This window comes from Echeneis naucrates, chromosome 9 (assembly GCF_900963305.1).
Source record: "Echeneis naucrates chromosome 9, fEcheNa1.1, whole genome shotgun sequence".
In the NCBI taxonomy this organism is placed as follows: Eukaryota; Metazoa; Chordata; class Actinopteri; order Carangiformes; family Echeneidae; genus Echeneis; species Echeneis naucrates.
This window is the reverse complement of record NC_042519.1, coordinates 5,275,506-5,291,571: the sequence shown is the minus strand read 5'-3', so window position 1 is coordinate 5,291,571 and position 16,066 is coordinate 5,275,506. Positions and strand designations below refer to the sequence as shown.

Here is a 16,066-nt window from a genome sequence, read left to right as displayed (position 1 = left end):
GCTCACAAAATGCTCTCTTTTCTCTTTTCATCGCAATAACCACCTGATTATATGCTTTGAGGGAAACAGGGAGCCTAGGTAAATGTTTGTATGCTCCAAGTCAATCAAAGGTATATATTTGATGTAGCTGACAGCACTCTGTTGTCTCTGCAGAGCTTCGCATGCACGGGACTATAAAGGCTGGGGAGCACTGCATGATTAAATCAATCCAGTCTAAATCATGACAAGTCAGAGTGATTTATTTGACATGGCAAGAGCCGCAGTAATGCCTGCAGAATCAGTCCAACAACTGAGCAATAAATCTGCACAACCACACCTAAGCCATCTTAAAAGGAGCTAAACACAGCTGAAGTGGAGCCATAAATGATTCTGCTGCTGCCATGTCATATGTAAAGATGAAAGAGCAGAATTTAGTGTTTGAGTGGTTATCTATCTTTCACACCAGGGTCAATATCATCAGGGTTAAAGCCTTTTATACTTTTTTATTCTTCTAGCATGCCATGCTTTGCAAGGAACAAACAGCTCAGCTTTGAGTTGTGCAAACTCAAGATGCTGAAGTGGGACATTCATTCACTTATGATCAGGCATTCGGTGAGTTTAAACCATGGTTTACATGACAGGCAGACACATAAAAGTGTTTGCCCATGAGGTATAACAAACATGTTGGATGCATTTTTATGCCTCAAAACATTTGCATACGAAGCTCAGTGTGAAAACATTGATTTACGGTGTACCTTCAATCCACACTTTAAGAGGGATGTTTGAAGCACCGAAACAGAATAATAAAGAGACAGCCAGTTACCCTGAATATTGAGCCAGATTCAGAGCAGATGCTGAGATTTCACTCTGTCTTTCCATTTGCCATTTCACACCTATGGTTTCCCACCATCCGTTTAAGTCTAAATTATCCAGGGACCTAAATCAAGAGCTTGAATTCCCCCTTCAGAAGGGCTTATATTTCCTCCACACTGCCCCATCTTCACATATTAAGATTTAACAGGTTTTTTTTTAATGAATTTATGTGAAAATGCATTTAATATATAGAGTTTTCAGTAGCCAGTTCTTCAGTGGCGCATTTTTAAACGGGCCCTGTAATCTCTTTGCAGCCCTGCTTAATGTCGAGGGTGGTGTACCCTGCAGAGCTCTTTGTGTCTCCTGAATAATTACTGGCCTTAGAAAGAAGGGAGAGCAGTGGAGAAAGCGTGATGATGTGCATTAGACACCACCATCTCTCTTTACACACCCTGTCTTTTTTTCTGCTCTCTGATTGTGAAACTCCTTTGCTGTCTGGTTTATGCACGCCTCATGAAGACCCTTCTTTGCCAGCAACTTCAGGGTTGCTGACATTCCTGTGTGCAGAATGCATAAAGCTTCCTTTGGGAGCTGAATGTGCTTCCACACTGGATCTCAAGGCCCGAGCATAACCACGAAAAGCCATGCACTTCCTCGTTGCGAGTTTGGAAACCTGTGTTGGATTTTATGTAGTCATACCCACATACACATGCACAGTCATACACACACACATGCTTGAGCCTGGAACAGCAACAAAGCTCTCCTGTACTGTTGCCAGGGTAACGTGGTCAGGTCAAACCAGTAGAGCGTCTCTCCTGCCCCCACCTCATTCGCTCTCTCGCGCTATCTCCGTTTCTGTTCCTGTGTCCGTCATCTCACCTTTCCTGCTGTCATCTGCCATCCCTCTCATCCTGATACCACCAACAGCCCCAGCTCATTGTACCTGAAGACATTTCTTCTCCCTGTCACATGTCTGCCCCAAGCTGAGCAGGCTAAAATGAGGGCGATTCCCCACTCTGACCATTAGAGCCGAGGTAAGATCTGAAGAGGTCAGGGGCAGTGATCTTAATATTGAACCAGAAACATAAAAGAGACACCAGGGATATCAAAAAGAAAAGTTGAAAATGGAATGTTTTCTGAACACCAACTGTAGGGCCACTGAAGGTTAAGAGAGATAGCATCATGTATTTCCCACTATTGTATATGTAGACTGAATACATTAATGGCATTTTACCAACAGAAAATTATAAACTGCGATAATTTGCATCAGTATTTTTTCATTTGTAAATGGGTTTTTAATAATACAGAGTGTTGTAACGCTGCTTTATTATCTGCAGAAAAGAAAAACCCATCTTCAGGCCTTTGGCATATGGAAATTATTTTACAACTAAGCCGTTGCTGGCAGACACACAATGATGGATTACCCTGCTTCTCCTGGGGCTATTATGGATCTATTGTTGGACTCAAGGACTGCAAATAAATGGAAATGACATAGATAGAGAATTAAAATCGTTTTATTACTGATGGAATACATGAGACAGTTATGAGTGCAGGTGTGGTTCTTTGAAAAAAAAAAAAAAAAAATTTAATTGCTCTAGTTCAGTCTGAAAATGGCTATCATGCTTCTCAATTCAGTGTAATATATCTGAAAGCGATGTTTTTTCCCTCAGTCATTGAGTATGAGCTGGCATGAGCTGACCATGCAGCCAGTCTTTTGGTCGAGGCCACAAAAGAAAAAAAAAAGAAAAAAGAAAGAGAGCGTTAGTCCAGGGGCAGCCTCACGTGTTATTTTCTTGGTTGAGGTGTTATCCTTAAATGAGGTTATTAGCAGCTCACCTTCGTCTGAGAGCACTGAATAACATGAGAGTAGTAAAAGGTGATTAACAAAGCCCACCACCTCAGTTAGCCCGCATCAAAGCTTTTAAGAGCCCTCATACACACTCCACCTTAAAGTTCGAACTGTGAAGCAGTAAAGAAACATCTTGCTGATGATGGGTGGCGTTTGAGAGTAATGTGACGGATGTTGGTTATCAGGAGCTCGTGGTTATTTGAGGACTTTGCATCAAAAAAAAAGGGGTATAGGGCAGTACATGGTTTTGGGTCATGTGATTTTAAATAGGTTTGAACTTGTTTTACTTGCTTGAATGGACACGCTGAGTTGACCCAAAGATGTCACATTTCATCAGCTGAACAGGTTTCAAGCCAATTTGGAGACCAAGACGATGTAGCTATTACATGTCCTGGTGAGCTACAAAAATTACAAAGCTGCCCCTTCAGTGAATTTTCCCGGAGACTTTAGGAGTCGGGCATTGCCACTGATACGCAGAGTGAAGATCAGCACATTCATTTTCAAGTTTCGAGGAATTAACTGGTAGGCCCTCCAGACTGCGAATACTAACTCCTAACTCGTCATTCATGCATGCTGAAACATAACTGATCCTCACACTTTCCACCGGTTGGTCCACAATGGTGTATTTCTCTTATAGCTCAGGAGAAAATGAAGGTGATTTCCAGTCGCGATCCATACGCCTGCCTTCATGATTATTGATGGACAGCTTTAAACTGGAGCTTCTGTTATACCTCTAACGGGGAAAAACACCCGATTGTGTTTTTGTCATCTTCTGTTGACAGACAGCAGCTGCTTAATCTTTCTTTAAACTGTTCTTTAAAGATGGGTCTGTTAATACTGCGTGGTACCTCATGAGAAATGAGTGTGTAACCCTGTGAGGCAAGAAGAGCTGAACTGAGCTTGTGTGATGTCAGTGCCATCGCATGAAATCCGTCTGTCAAAGTGTTGTCAACCTGTCAGCTCTGTTTGTTAAGCATCCTTTTGTTCTGGTGTAAATGGTGAAAGAAGAATACACTAATGCATTCATTACTGTTGATACAACTCTTGTAGGGTTTTACACAGTTTTTCCCTTTAAAGATGAGCGCGTTTACATACAAGGTGGTAAAGTTATACTTTGATTAAATCGATCAGGTTATGTGCGCAGTGGCAGAAAATGAAAAGAACCAGTCGTTCTACAACCAACAAGTGTCGTAACCAGTCTTAAAAAAAGTGTTAAGGTAATATTTTCCTCTAGAGTGGTGAAAAGAAAATCTCATACACAGACACACTTCATCTGTTTCCAAACAGCTTCTCCTGGGAGACTGGGAATTGTACCAGCCAGTTAAAAAAAAAAAAAAAAAAACACAAAACAAAAAACTGTTCAGCTGCAAACATTTTTAGTATAGCACCAAAGAAGTTATGCCAAGTCTCCTGAACTGGAACATCATAATTAAGGTGTTTGTGCGGGTGGTTTCTGGATCTTTGCCCTCACCTCCGTCTAATTAATTTTCTGTGAAATTCTGCTGATGTCATGAAAACCTTCTTTTCTGTTCAAGTCAAGAATTTTTGCAGTGCCTGACACGTGAACACCTTTTGTCACAGAAGGTGTCATTCATTAGCAGTTATGGGGTTAATGTGTTAGACATCTGCTAGCCTCCCACCCTCTGAGCCAATAATTTGATTATTCATATGGAGTGCTGAGCTAACTGCGGTCAGGCCGAGCGCTCCTGGCTGTGAACAGATGTTGGAATGTGAACTAGCAGCCCTCAGCCTCAAACTCCACGCAGCTTTAAGCAGCGGCACATCGTCCTCTTGCCGTTCAGACACACAGTGATATCCATTGACAGCCTTTACCAGGCAGCAGTTTGTCACCAGCTACACTCGGGCCTGATGAGATCTGGAAATTAGAGGCAGCGGAGGCCCAGGAGGAGGACAGGATTCAATCACTTGACACACAAACAGGCAGGCAGCAGTGGTTTCCACACTGTAGGCTGGCAGATGTGCCTTAGTGTGCGTCATTATGTTGGGCTCAAGTGTGCTCAAAGTGCCAGTTAATCCAGAGCTCAATTTGGCCTCTGTCAAATTTTCTTGTCAGTGGATAACTCAAAATGGTCAGAAAGACCAGAACACTAACAAGAAAAATAGCAAAAGAACCACAGTGTTAAACCTTAAGTAAATCAAAAGTCAAATACCTGGCACCCTTATCTGACTGCCATCCAAGGCTGGATATAATGTGAAAGTCATTTAGTTGGGTTCTGGGAACTGCAACACACACTGTGTAACAAGCTGTTTGTTGTGCATCGAATCTGGCTGAAATTAGAGTGCAGTAGAAAACTATTTTTGCATTGAAAATTTTGTGCCGATTATTTGAACTCAGTGAATAATTGCATATATATATATATATATATATATATAATATTATATTGGCAAAAAGAGTGTGTTTATGAAAAACTTCGAGTTCCACTTCACTTCTATGTATTTACTTATCTCTCTTTTTTTTTTTTTTTTTTCGAAACATTGTTTTATGATTAGTTTTTATCATATTTGATATCTTTGCTTTTTCATTATCAGAACTGGGATGTAGAATTGTATTTACACGTCATAAAATGCCCTATTAAAAGTGAAATATAAGCACACCCCAATCACAATAATGGGACATAAACATCACGGTGTCATTTATGCCCTCTTGTGCAATACTGCAATACTGGTCATGGGATGAGCTGGGGGCGAGGACTGGAGGAATACCACTGAATAACCACTTTGAAATGGAGCTTGGATTCACATAAACAAACAGCAGCTCTGTATAGGCTGTAACCTAAGCATGAAAGGAATTATTAGTTAAAGGGGGATATTGCTCGGTCATAGTGTAAGAGCAGAGCGTATTTTCTCCAGTGTGTGTTAAAGCAGCACTTCACATCATAAGCTCATTATATCTGAGCCATAAAGTGATTATGAGCTCTAGTAAGGCATTGTTCTGCTGTTGACAGGATTAAAGATTTTTTAGAGAGCGTGAGCGCGCGTCGCTGCTCTTTGCTCGAGTGTTTGCTTGCTTTGTGTAGCCCAGCAGTGAAACGGGCCGTGTGCTTGACTGTCTGCCAGCTGTGGCACGCTCTCACGCCATTCTTTTACACATTCATCGCTTGCTAGCCTGTCTATCAATCTAGATATCTGCCCGTTTTGCTCTTGTTCAAAGGCAGCATCAAGTGTCATATTTCATAGACTTGTCATCATCTGGTGTACAAATGTTTCAAGGTCTTAAAGAAAATCCTTGAACCTCTAAAAGCTGTAAATCTCTCTTGTCAGTCTGGCATTGATCAGTAGCTGTGCACAGCATTGCAAGTGCTGCATTCCTATTATAATTTAATATGGCCTTTGTTAAAAAAGCTCGTAGTTGCATGTTAACATTGTCTTGATGAATTTGAATCATATTGATTCTTTTAGTAGCTTTTATTTAGAGCAATTGTATCTGCTACAGCCACTGTGCCACGCATCGATCCATCAGCACACATTTTTGAATTTGTCTGACATGGTCTTTGGTTCTTCCTGCAGAAGAAGGCCGGAGTTGTGAAGACGCATGAGAAAAAGGAGCGGTGGAAGGAGAAAAAGGTGGCAAAGCGGCAGAAGAAAGAAGATGAGGAGGGGGTGGAAGAGGAGGAGAATGTTCAGCCCGTGGTGGATCCCCTGGAGAACGGCTTCCTTCATCACGCCCAGCGAGAGCAGGAGAGGATGAATGAGAGACTGCTGAAGAAGACTTACTCTAAGAAGAACAAAATGGTGGGTGCCACTTCCTGTGCCTTTTTATTTATTTATTTTTTTACTAACAGCGGGGAAGTCTTACTTGATAGTTGTTCAGCGAAGGTTACATGCATTTTGCAGGAAGCAAAAGAAAGCGATGTCTGCTTTGGCAATGAAGGCAGAGGTGGATTAGATGCCATGTGAATCGGCATTCTTTGTTGTGCTGGGTCAGGCTTAGTACTTCTACACAACTATTCTTTCCGAGTAAATAATTCCATCCTTCTGACATCTGCTCCACACTCCCCTAAAAGCAGAAAAGCTCTGTGAGAAATGTAAGAACAAGGTGAATGACATGAGCAGTGTCTCACACCCTTGTCAAGTGTGATTTTACATATTGTTGTGTCAGTGGGGACTTTGTACCAGAGTGCTGAAGAAATAGCTTCACCTCATATGAGACACTCCAGTTCCTTCAATCTGTGCACCATCGAGCCACGTCTCAGATTTCAGTTTTGGTGAAAAACATTTTCTTCAAATCCATCTGCTCAAGGCTGTCATGTGGAGCCTTGGCCCATTTAGAGCTGTCTCAAATTGACTTTTTATTGCCACAGTCATTTTGAAAATGGTGTATGTTACTTTTTTTTTTTTCAACATTTCCTCTGCTGTGTTTTTGTTTGTCAAATAGAAGCTTTTAATAGAGCTCCTGTTGTCTTTTCCCAAAGTTCAGGTCATGCAAATGAGAGCACAGCGGGATTATAGAATCTTTATTTTTCTCAGGTTTTCTCTTGTTCTGTATTTAGTGCTGATATTTCTCAGATTATGGTTGGTGGTAATTGTGGATAATATCTCCCTGTCTCTTTCTGCTGTTAAAGCTAACTTATTATATAGACTTTTTAATAGGCTGACCTTGCTGCACCAAGTGTGTAGTGCCAGTTTTTGTGACAGTCTATTTAGGTATTTACTCAATGCTTTATTCTCGGCAAAACATTTTTTAAAGTAAAAAGCCGGTTTTTTTTCCCCCCCACATAAATTCTTTTGACTGCCTCTATAGACCACCAGCCAACTGTAAATATGCAGTCTCTAGCTGACACAAAGCGGATCAGTTGTACTTGTCTATTTGCAAATGTTCTGTATGTGACTTGTGTATGCTGATGAGCCCTGATGCTACCCCAAAAGTGTTTGTGTTTCCTGAACAGATTGTTGGTATGCCGCCTTCAGGTGGGTTTAGTCTGCCACTCTCTCCGTGTTTTCCTTCATGACTACAGAAGGGGCTTTCTGTTTGTTTATGCTGATAGAGGACTGCCAATATGCCCGGCTTCAAGCACACTGCTGAGCCCACAGACTATGAGTCTGTCTCAGTGAGATAGCCCATCTATGTGTTAACAGTTTGTTTAAATGGGCGGATGTTTGTATGCTCCTGTTTGAGGCCAGGATCCACCATAGTGCTGTTGAGGATAAGAGGGGAAATGTAGTCAGGAAGCCAAACTAAATAATAAGACTATGTAGCCAGGAGGCCTCCTCTACAGACAAAAATATCTCCCTTAGATAAGATTTCCTCAGGAAGTTAGCATGGCTGAAAATGAGTTTGGCTGTGATATTCAGTTTGCTAGGAGACAGTTGAACATTATGGATTTAGCTGATGCTCTTATCCACAGTGCAAGTGCAAAACACTGCAATTGCTCAAACAAAGCTACATTCTGGTCAAGATAATAAATCCTTGCTGTCAGCAAACGTATGCTGTCACGTGAAGCCAAATAACTTAATCTGAGCTGAATTTCACATTTTATAGAAACGTCCTCTGAAGAGTTACCACAAACCCTGTTGAAATTCCAACCAAAATATTTTTCATTTTCATTGTTTTTGTCTCATTTCCCCACTCTGGTATGCATCATATGAGTAAATATTTATCTCTAATGATGCACTTGTCTGCAGCTTTTACCAGTGAGTAATTTCTCCGCTACACATTGCACCTGTTAGATGAACATAACACTAACAAGCTCGGTGTTGTAAACTAAACTAAACAAAACGGCAGATGTGTGGTCTGTGTGTCACAACAGCTGTACTGTCCGTGTCTGTATCTTCAGCTCCCTGCACTATCTTAGAGGAAGATTTTAGACTGGTTGAGGCACATTGATCCCATGTAGTCCCTTAAAAACAGCTCAATCTTGTGATCCATAGATAACCGGAGACGTCCCCCTTTTTAGCTGGACGGATCAATAAAGTACTGCTGGCTTTCCTTTCCGTAGTAGTTCCCTGTTGCTCTTGCTTAACTTCCATTGCTTAACTTTTTTCCCTTTATCAGTTGGTTGCTTTAATCTTGGTGTTTGTCTGAGATGCTCTTTGGCTCTCACGCTCGGATCAAGCAGCTAACGTGTCTTTCAACCTACCCTGGCTAATATACAAATACATGTCCCAATTCCCAGCTATAGCGTATAAGTGTTTGTAGAACTAACAGTTATGTTGTGAAACAACACTACCCAATGCCCAAGTCATGATCACAGAGCTGATGAATCAGGCTCACGACACAATTATGTTGCATAACAAAGTAATTATGGATAACACTATGAATTACTAAGCAGCCTGGCTGCACATTTAAATAACCGTTTAGAGCGCTTAATATATCTTCTGTGGTATAGTTAAAAATATGGCTGTATTTTAGCAGGCCTGTTTGTTATGCCATATATAGCTGCTATCCCGCCACCACCACCTGCTTCCATAATGTGATTCATAAATAGTTCCTGAACAAAGTCCAAAGATATCTGTGGGACATGGTAATTGTGTTACTGGGGATAGAATATTCATAGATTCACCGTTGACTCTGGATGGAGTGTCTGCTAGCTCACTGCTGTTTACAAACTTTCTTTTAGCCATTTTCAGACAGTGACCGTACATCATGTAAGTTTCAAAGAACCGCCTCCCAGAACTGCATACACAGCATCTGTGAGGTTAAACTCTAAGGTTTTATTTTGGAACGAAAGAGATAATAAGAGATCAATAAATCTTATTCTTACTTTAGCATCTCAGAGTGGGGTAAGTTTCCCTGATAGATAGACTACATACATAACATGCCCACATCTGGATGGACTGGGCTTCGATGAGGCCCCTTTTTGTGAATTGTATTTACCGTTGTCATTCAGTTGTTGAGTATTTCCAGTTGTCCTTTCTGGCAAGCTACCTGAACAATACCATGAGCACAGCACTGTACTCTTACTTACAGCAGTAAAAACTTACCGTAGAGTCTTTCATGCAACAAAACAGATGTTAGCAGATGGATGTGCACACATAAAGACTTATGTGTCAGCTGTGGGAAAAGGGTTGAACAAAGCAACCATCTGGTTTTAAGGCAGGTATTTATATAAAGCAGCGATTTCTCACCAATCTGAAATAGATGTCAGGGTTATTTACAGCTTAAAAAAATGTTTACAGGGAATCACATGAAAAGCAACGAACACTTATTTATAAAATATGACAGATCATATTGAAAGCAAACACTAATGTGTATACTGGGGATGCTCTCAGCAAAAATATGATCAGGACTTTTTCCTTCAGGCTGTCTTTTGCAAACAACTCTCTCTGTGCTGTCAGCAGTCAGAAGACTTCTCCCTAGTGCATGGCACCCACTATGATCTGAGGGCAAGGTGATGTGTGACATTTTGCAATGGCACCCTGGGGGGCCAGAGGCTTGCTGCAGGACAGGAGCTACAGTGTCAAAGCAGGTTGCTGGGGTGCAGTGGGTGCCGTGCGTTTTTTTTTTTTTTTGTTTTTTTTTTTGTCTGACCGATGTTTGACCCGGTCAGACTTTGGATGTTTAAGTACTATTTTCCTTGCACATCCTTTGAGAGCCATTTCTGCTGCGGTCATGTGTAATTTTAAGCAGCCAATGAAATACTTTCACAAAATGCAATGAAATGTTTTACACAGTCATCTGAAAATCAACTGAGGACATGCACACACACACACACACACACACACACACACGCACACAGACCCGCTTGGACAGAAATAAACAAATGAAAACATAATCAAAACAAAGAAACCATTACCGTTTCAGTTCAGAGTTCATTATATATTTATTTTTTTAAGATAATTTAACACACAGCAACATCCAAATATGCTGTTATTTTCATGTTTTACTGTAAGATATCTCCAGCAACGTGGCTTTGACCTTCAGCGTGTTTCAAGTGGCGGTCATGAATAACACATAATGCTGACTTGCTCAAACAACACTCTGATAGCCGCATATACACGTCACCTTCCATGTCCATTAGTGCGGTGCTTTACTCCGCGCTACACACGCACCCTGCTAACAATGTCATGTCGTATAGGAAAACACTTCAAGACAGTCCACTCTGTTATCGCCCCCTCCCTCTCAGGTAAATCCTTCACTATCTGACCAGCTTGTGGACATAAAGCCAGTGTCCTGCATGACTCTGTCATACTGTAGCTGCTGTGGGATTACTTCCCCAGCTTCATATCTAGGTGTGTTTATAAGCAGTAAGCCAGCCGGAGACAGATCAGATTAGCTAGGGCATTAACAGTGCACTGGAGCATAGTTCAGGGGCAGCCGGAGAGATAGAGACAAGAGCACCACTACCCATCAGCAGTGGGGTGGCGGTAACAGCCGGGCGATCAGGATGACAGATAACAGTAGGCCGTATATCTGGGGAGCAGCGACCTTGAGTGGTAGCTGCTGGACTCAGGAGAACCCCGGCAGAAAATACAGGATGACAAACCAAAGAAAAAGTGGAGTAACATAAAGACAAATGCTTCCACACAGGCAATGCAGAGGGGATCGACTCCTCAATGCATCTGACGAGGGAATGTCAGAGACTGAGCGGTGTGCTGACAGTTGTGTACAGGGGGATGTTACGGTTGCGTTGCAGGGCATAAATCTCTGATCACAATGTGACATAATGCACACACTTATGTACAAGTACACAGGTTCACCAAGAGAACAGTAAATGCCTAAATACCCCTACAGTGATGGGATTTGGTGACTCTGTTATGCCGTGAGCAGCTTGATGGTACGGTTTGGGGTCCGCTCAGAGCGAGCAGTTACCTTGACCTAATGATGAAACATCTTCTACATTCATGGGTGTGGGGTCACAGATGCTTTGATGAGGATCTCAGTAATAAGCTCTGGCCTTCACAGTCACCTGTTTGAACACCTGTGTGCGATTTCTGGATTTCAACTAAAATTTCCACCAAATGAGGATTTATGTTTTGGGCTAATGGTGTTCATTCCACCAGTATAGTTCAGAGACATATAAAGTCAATGCGAAAATGCATGGAAGCTGTTTTGGTGCCACATGGTGGCCCAGCACCCTTCTGAGACACTGTTATGTGGACTTTTCCGCCGTGTACTTTTTTTTTCTAAGTCTCACGGCTAACCCTGGTTCCAAGCCACACAAACTCTCCCTATCTGGGCAAATCCCTGAGCTGTAATTTACTGCAGTTCACTTACTTCGAGCAGGACATTTCAGGACACCAGTATCAATAAAATGTGCTTAGTTGAAAAATATATATATATATATATATATATAAATATATATATATATATATATATATATATATATATATATATATATATATATATATATATATATATATATATATATATATATATATATATATATATTTTTTATTTTTTTTTTTTGACGAAATATTAGTTTTCTTTGTTCTCCTGAGAGTTACACGTTGTACTTAAATTTATAATAATCTGGTTAATCAGGGAACTGAGACCATATCTTACTGTTGCCCTTGTGATGAGATCAGCCCAAAAATGCTAAATACTTGACGTAATTATGGGGTTAGAAAGCTTGTAAGTTGTAACCTTATAGAAAAGGCCTTTACTCCTGTCACTCAGGTTAACACTACAGTTTAACAAAGAGTATTAAATGAGTGGATAATGAGGTGTGCTGCTAAGGCGTCGGCAGGCACATCATATGAGAGCGTGCATGCATCTGTGTGCGGAGACGGAGATGAGTGGAGGAACGGCACTCCTAATAGACCTTGACAGATCAGTTATTGAACTGCTTGTAGCATGAACATGCACATGATGCGTAATCACATGTCAGAAAAATGTCGTTACCACAGCAAGTTAACAGAGGAACACACACACGCACACATACACTGTGCAACAGCGATAAATAACAATGAGTGTTTCCTGACAATACACAATCACTCATTTTGATCAATTGAATACTGATGAGAAATTCCTTGAATATACTATTTCCTTTGGGTGAGAAGTCCAGGTCTTAGAGAAAATATGACACAGTCTAGTGTCATATTCTGCATGTCATTGTGTGATACTGGATATTATAATAAACACAACAAAAAGCAAAGTGGACACCATAAGATATAGTTACATACTGATGTAATTAGTAATTAGTCCAAACTCCTAATTGCTTTGACTTCATAATGTCATCTATTAATCTATTGTTCTCGATAATTCAGCCGTTTTCCACTTTACTTTTTTTTTTTTTGATTCTAATCTCTTGAACCAATTAGCGAAGGCTTATGTAAGAATGAAAATGACTTTCCATACAAAACGACAAAGTTGACAAAGAAATATTGCCTGGCATTTGAACCTTATATAGCATCCAGCACAGCATATTCCAAAAGTAACATGGGGATGATATAATTAAGGAACTCTTTTTCACTATCCCTGGATGAAAACCAGTCAGATTGGCTAATGAAGATGTAACATGCCACTATAATAAATATTACAGTAATAACACTGCTCTGTTTATTGAAGTCTGGCTTCCAAATGAAGCTTTTTCAGCTGAAAGGTGCTTTAAAAGCAGTCAGTTGCTTAAACGGTTGAACCTATAAATAGCTGTGTGTTTGTGTGTTGATGTTTGAGTCACTGATACTGATCGAGTGAATTAAAAAGGAAAGATTGAACACAGATGATAAGGTAATTAGAACTGGTTTTGAATATGAAACTGTGAGTATAACTGGCACGCATGAACATTTTAGGAAAAATGGAAGAAGAATGTTTAATCTTCCAGATGTGTCTGGAAGTGTGCACCTTTCTTTGTGTGCGTGCGTGTGTGTGTGTGTGTGTGTGTTTTCTAAATGCCATCTATTTTTGCTCTGTAGACAGCCTGACCACAGTGCATTTAGTGTGAGCCGCCAAACTCGTCCCCATGGGTTTCCACTGGGACTGGGGGTGTTGACTTTGCCCAGGATGTCAAGGGAAGGCTGGGAAAGGATGAGGGAACAGTCCCACCGGTGTTGGAATCTACATGGGAGAGGGTAGAGAAGGATTTTCTGACCACTGCTTTAGTCCCAGGGGATGGTTTGGAGTTCAACTGGGCCCTGTACTGGCCCCTGATGGTTGGATTTGGAGAGTTGGCATACTCAGATGGCAGATTGTACCACATTGCAAGGGTGACTGTGATTAATGTAACCTATAGAAATAATCTCAACAAACCACATTCCAGTATAATTACTTTGTCAGTAGTGTCAGAAGTGTGACCTCGAGGAATATTTGGGCCTCTCAGGCTTCCTGCTCCGGATCCATCAAACACAATGTAGAAGCCCCTTAGACGGGGAGAGAGGGCGATATGGGTAGGAAGACAGAGAGAGACTGAAATAGAACTGGAAATAAAGGGAAGAGAATGACACAGACCAGCCGAACCCAGACAACCTCTGTGCCCGCTGTGCTTAGCCAGGTGAATATTGCATGGGACAGCACACAGTGATTAATGTCAGGCCATGTAAGGTGCTTGGCAGGGTTGCTTTAATGTAGGTCCACACATACACATACACACACCCGCACACATACACGTCCCATCACTTTTAACAAGCCATTCATTGAGATACAGCAGGGCTACTTCAGAGCAACCACTCTTGGGACAATTAGGCCTGAGAACATTAAATTAGCAGGGATCTAAAGTCATGCTCTGTCGGAGCTGGGGTTATTGCATGCTGGGATTCGACAAGGTAACGCAGGCAAAAAAGAAACTCCTCCCGGACATACTGTGTGCAATCCCCTGGACTTGCTTGGTATTATCTGATATTGCTGTACAGGGTAAGAGCATTGTAAAATTTTGCAGTTACGTTATGGTGCAGGTGTTTTCAGGGCAGTCATCAGGCTTTGGACTCAGGAGGCAGGTGTTAGCCACAATAAATTTGTCAGGACATTATTTCTCTGTTCCACTATGCTAGCTGGCTACTTGTGATTACTTTCTTTTTTTATGTAATTTATTAAAGTGGGACCTCCCAGGCTACATCATCTTCTAGTTATGCATCTACACGAGAATCTGTAGCTATAGCAACAGATATATTGCCCCTGGTAGATGTTTAACTAGAGCAGACAGCAGGGAGAGCCACTTTATTACACCTTGTGCTTTATGACTTGCAGCACCATTGTGGTTTATATTACAGTAAAGTTTAGGGAACAGTTCAGAAATCTGTACTTCAGGAAATCTCGGTAGTCTGGGGTCATATTCGTCTTGCAAAAGCTTTCTCTAAAGCATCATTTTGAGCTGCAACTCGTGAAGTCTGATTCATTACAATTTTACAAATATGCAAACAAAAAAGAAGCCATATGACAAGCGGCCATGTGTGTCAGTTTGTGAGTCTTCATAAAAATTAAGTTTTCTTTGTACTGGTGTCCGGGAAGCACACTGCCAATTTGACCCAGACAATGAACATCACAGTTCAGGTAAACAGACCAGAAAGTGTTAGAAACAAACCAAGCTTCATTTGGAAAACCTGACTTTGTTTGCTTATTGTTCCTTGGGTGCTATGGTACTTTATGAAATATTGCTTGTCATCTATCAGTGAACATGCTGACATTTTTTTGTGTCGATTGTGTTGAACTTTGTCTGATGCCACCGGTCATTTCCTTCATGAATTTGTTCTGTAAACATCAAAAGTTCTGCAAGCATCTGCAAGTGGAAAGTCCTTCACGTTGTGTGTTGAATCGTCAGTATAATGGACTTGCTTAAAGCGTTAAATAGATGAAGTGGGTCACAAATTTCATCTGTCTGAGTTTTATGTGTCATTAGTATCTCTACTGGTTCACAGATTTCAAAGCTTGCCCAGGAAAATGAAATTGTGGGGAAACAGTACATGTGAAATGGTGGTACTGTCCTTCAAAATCATGCTTTGTTTGAGGCAGAGTACAGGGTGTTCATAAAGTCTCTTTATAAATTGAAAAATGTATTACAAACGCAAATGAACAGACAAATATGTGGAAATTATTCCAAAATGAGGAGTAGATAGTGAAGTTTTTTTACCTCATTTAATACACCTACATGGATACCATTAGTTGCACGGAGCACATAAAGACGGTACTGGATTTCTTGCCATGTTCACTGTAGCATCACCTCATCCGTGGTCGCAATGTTATCAGTGACCTTTTGCTTTAGGTCCGTGATGTGGCGCATCTTTGTTTGATAAATGATATTTTTAACATAACCCCACAGAAAGAAGTCCAGGGGGGTGATACCTGGTGAACAAAGCGGCCAGGGAATTGGGCCATCCCTTCCAAGGGTAGGGTTGGGGCATTTACCACTGCCTATTTCATCTGCAGGGTACCTGAAATACACAAATGCAATGTGATTAAAAACTTCAATAACCACTGAGTACATGCAACAAATCTGATACATTTTTTTTGTAAAATTAATTTTTTGTACAGAGACTTTATGGATACCCTGTATAACTCAGCTCTACCAGGGTTAAGGGTTCCTGGTTACCACT

General features: G+C 41.1%; 1 protein-coding gene across 7 annotated transcripts in view; it reads left to right on the top strand.

The window, feature by feature from the left end:
* Positions 1–16,066, top strand: part of fbrsl1 (fibrosin-like 1) — a 262,394-nt gene that overhangs the window by 67,926 nt on the left and 178,402 nt on the right. For all 7 annotated transcript variants that reach the window (XM_029511662.1, XM_029511661.1, XM_029511665.1 and 4 more), the window contains exon 2: positions 6,170–6,394. In XM_029511662.1, the coding sequence (XP_029367522.1) occupies positions 6,170–6,394 (225 nt within the window). The remainder of the gene's footprint in view (positions 1–6,169; positions 6,395–16,066) is intronic.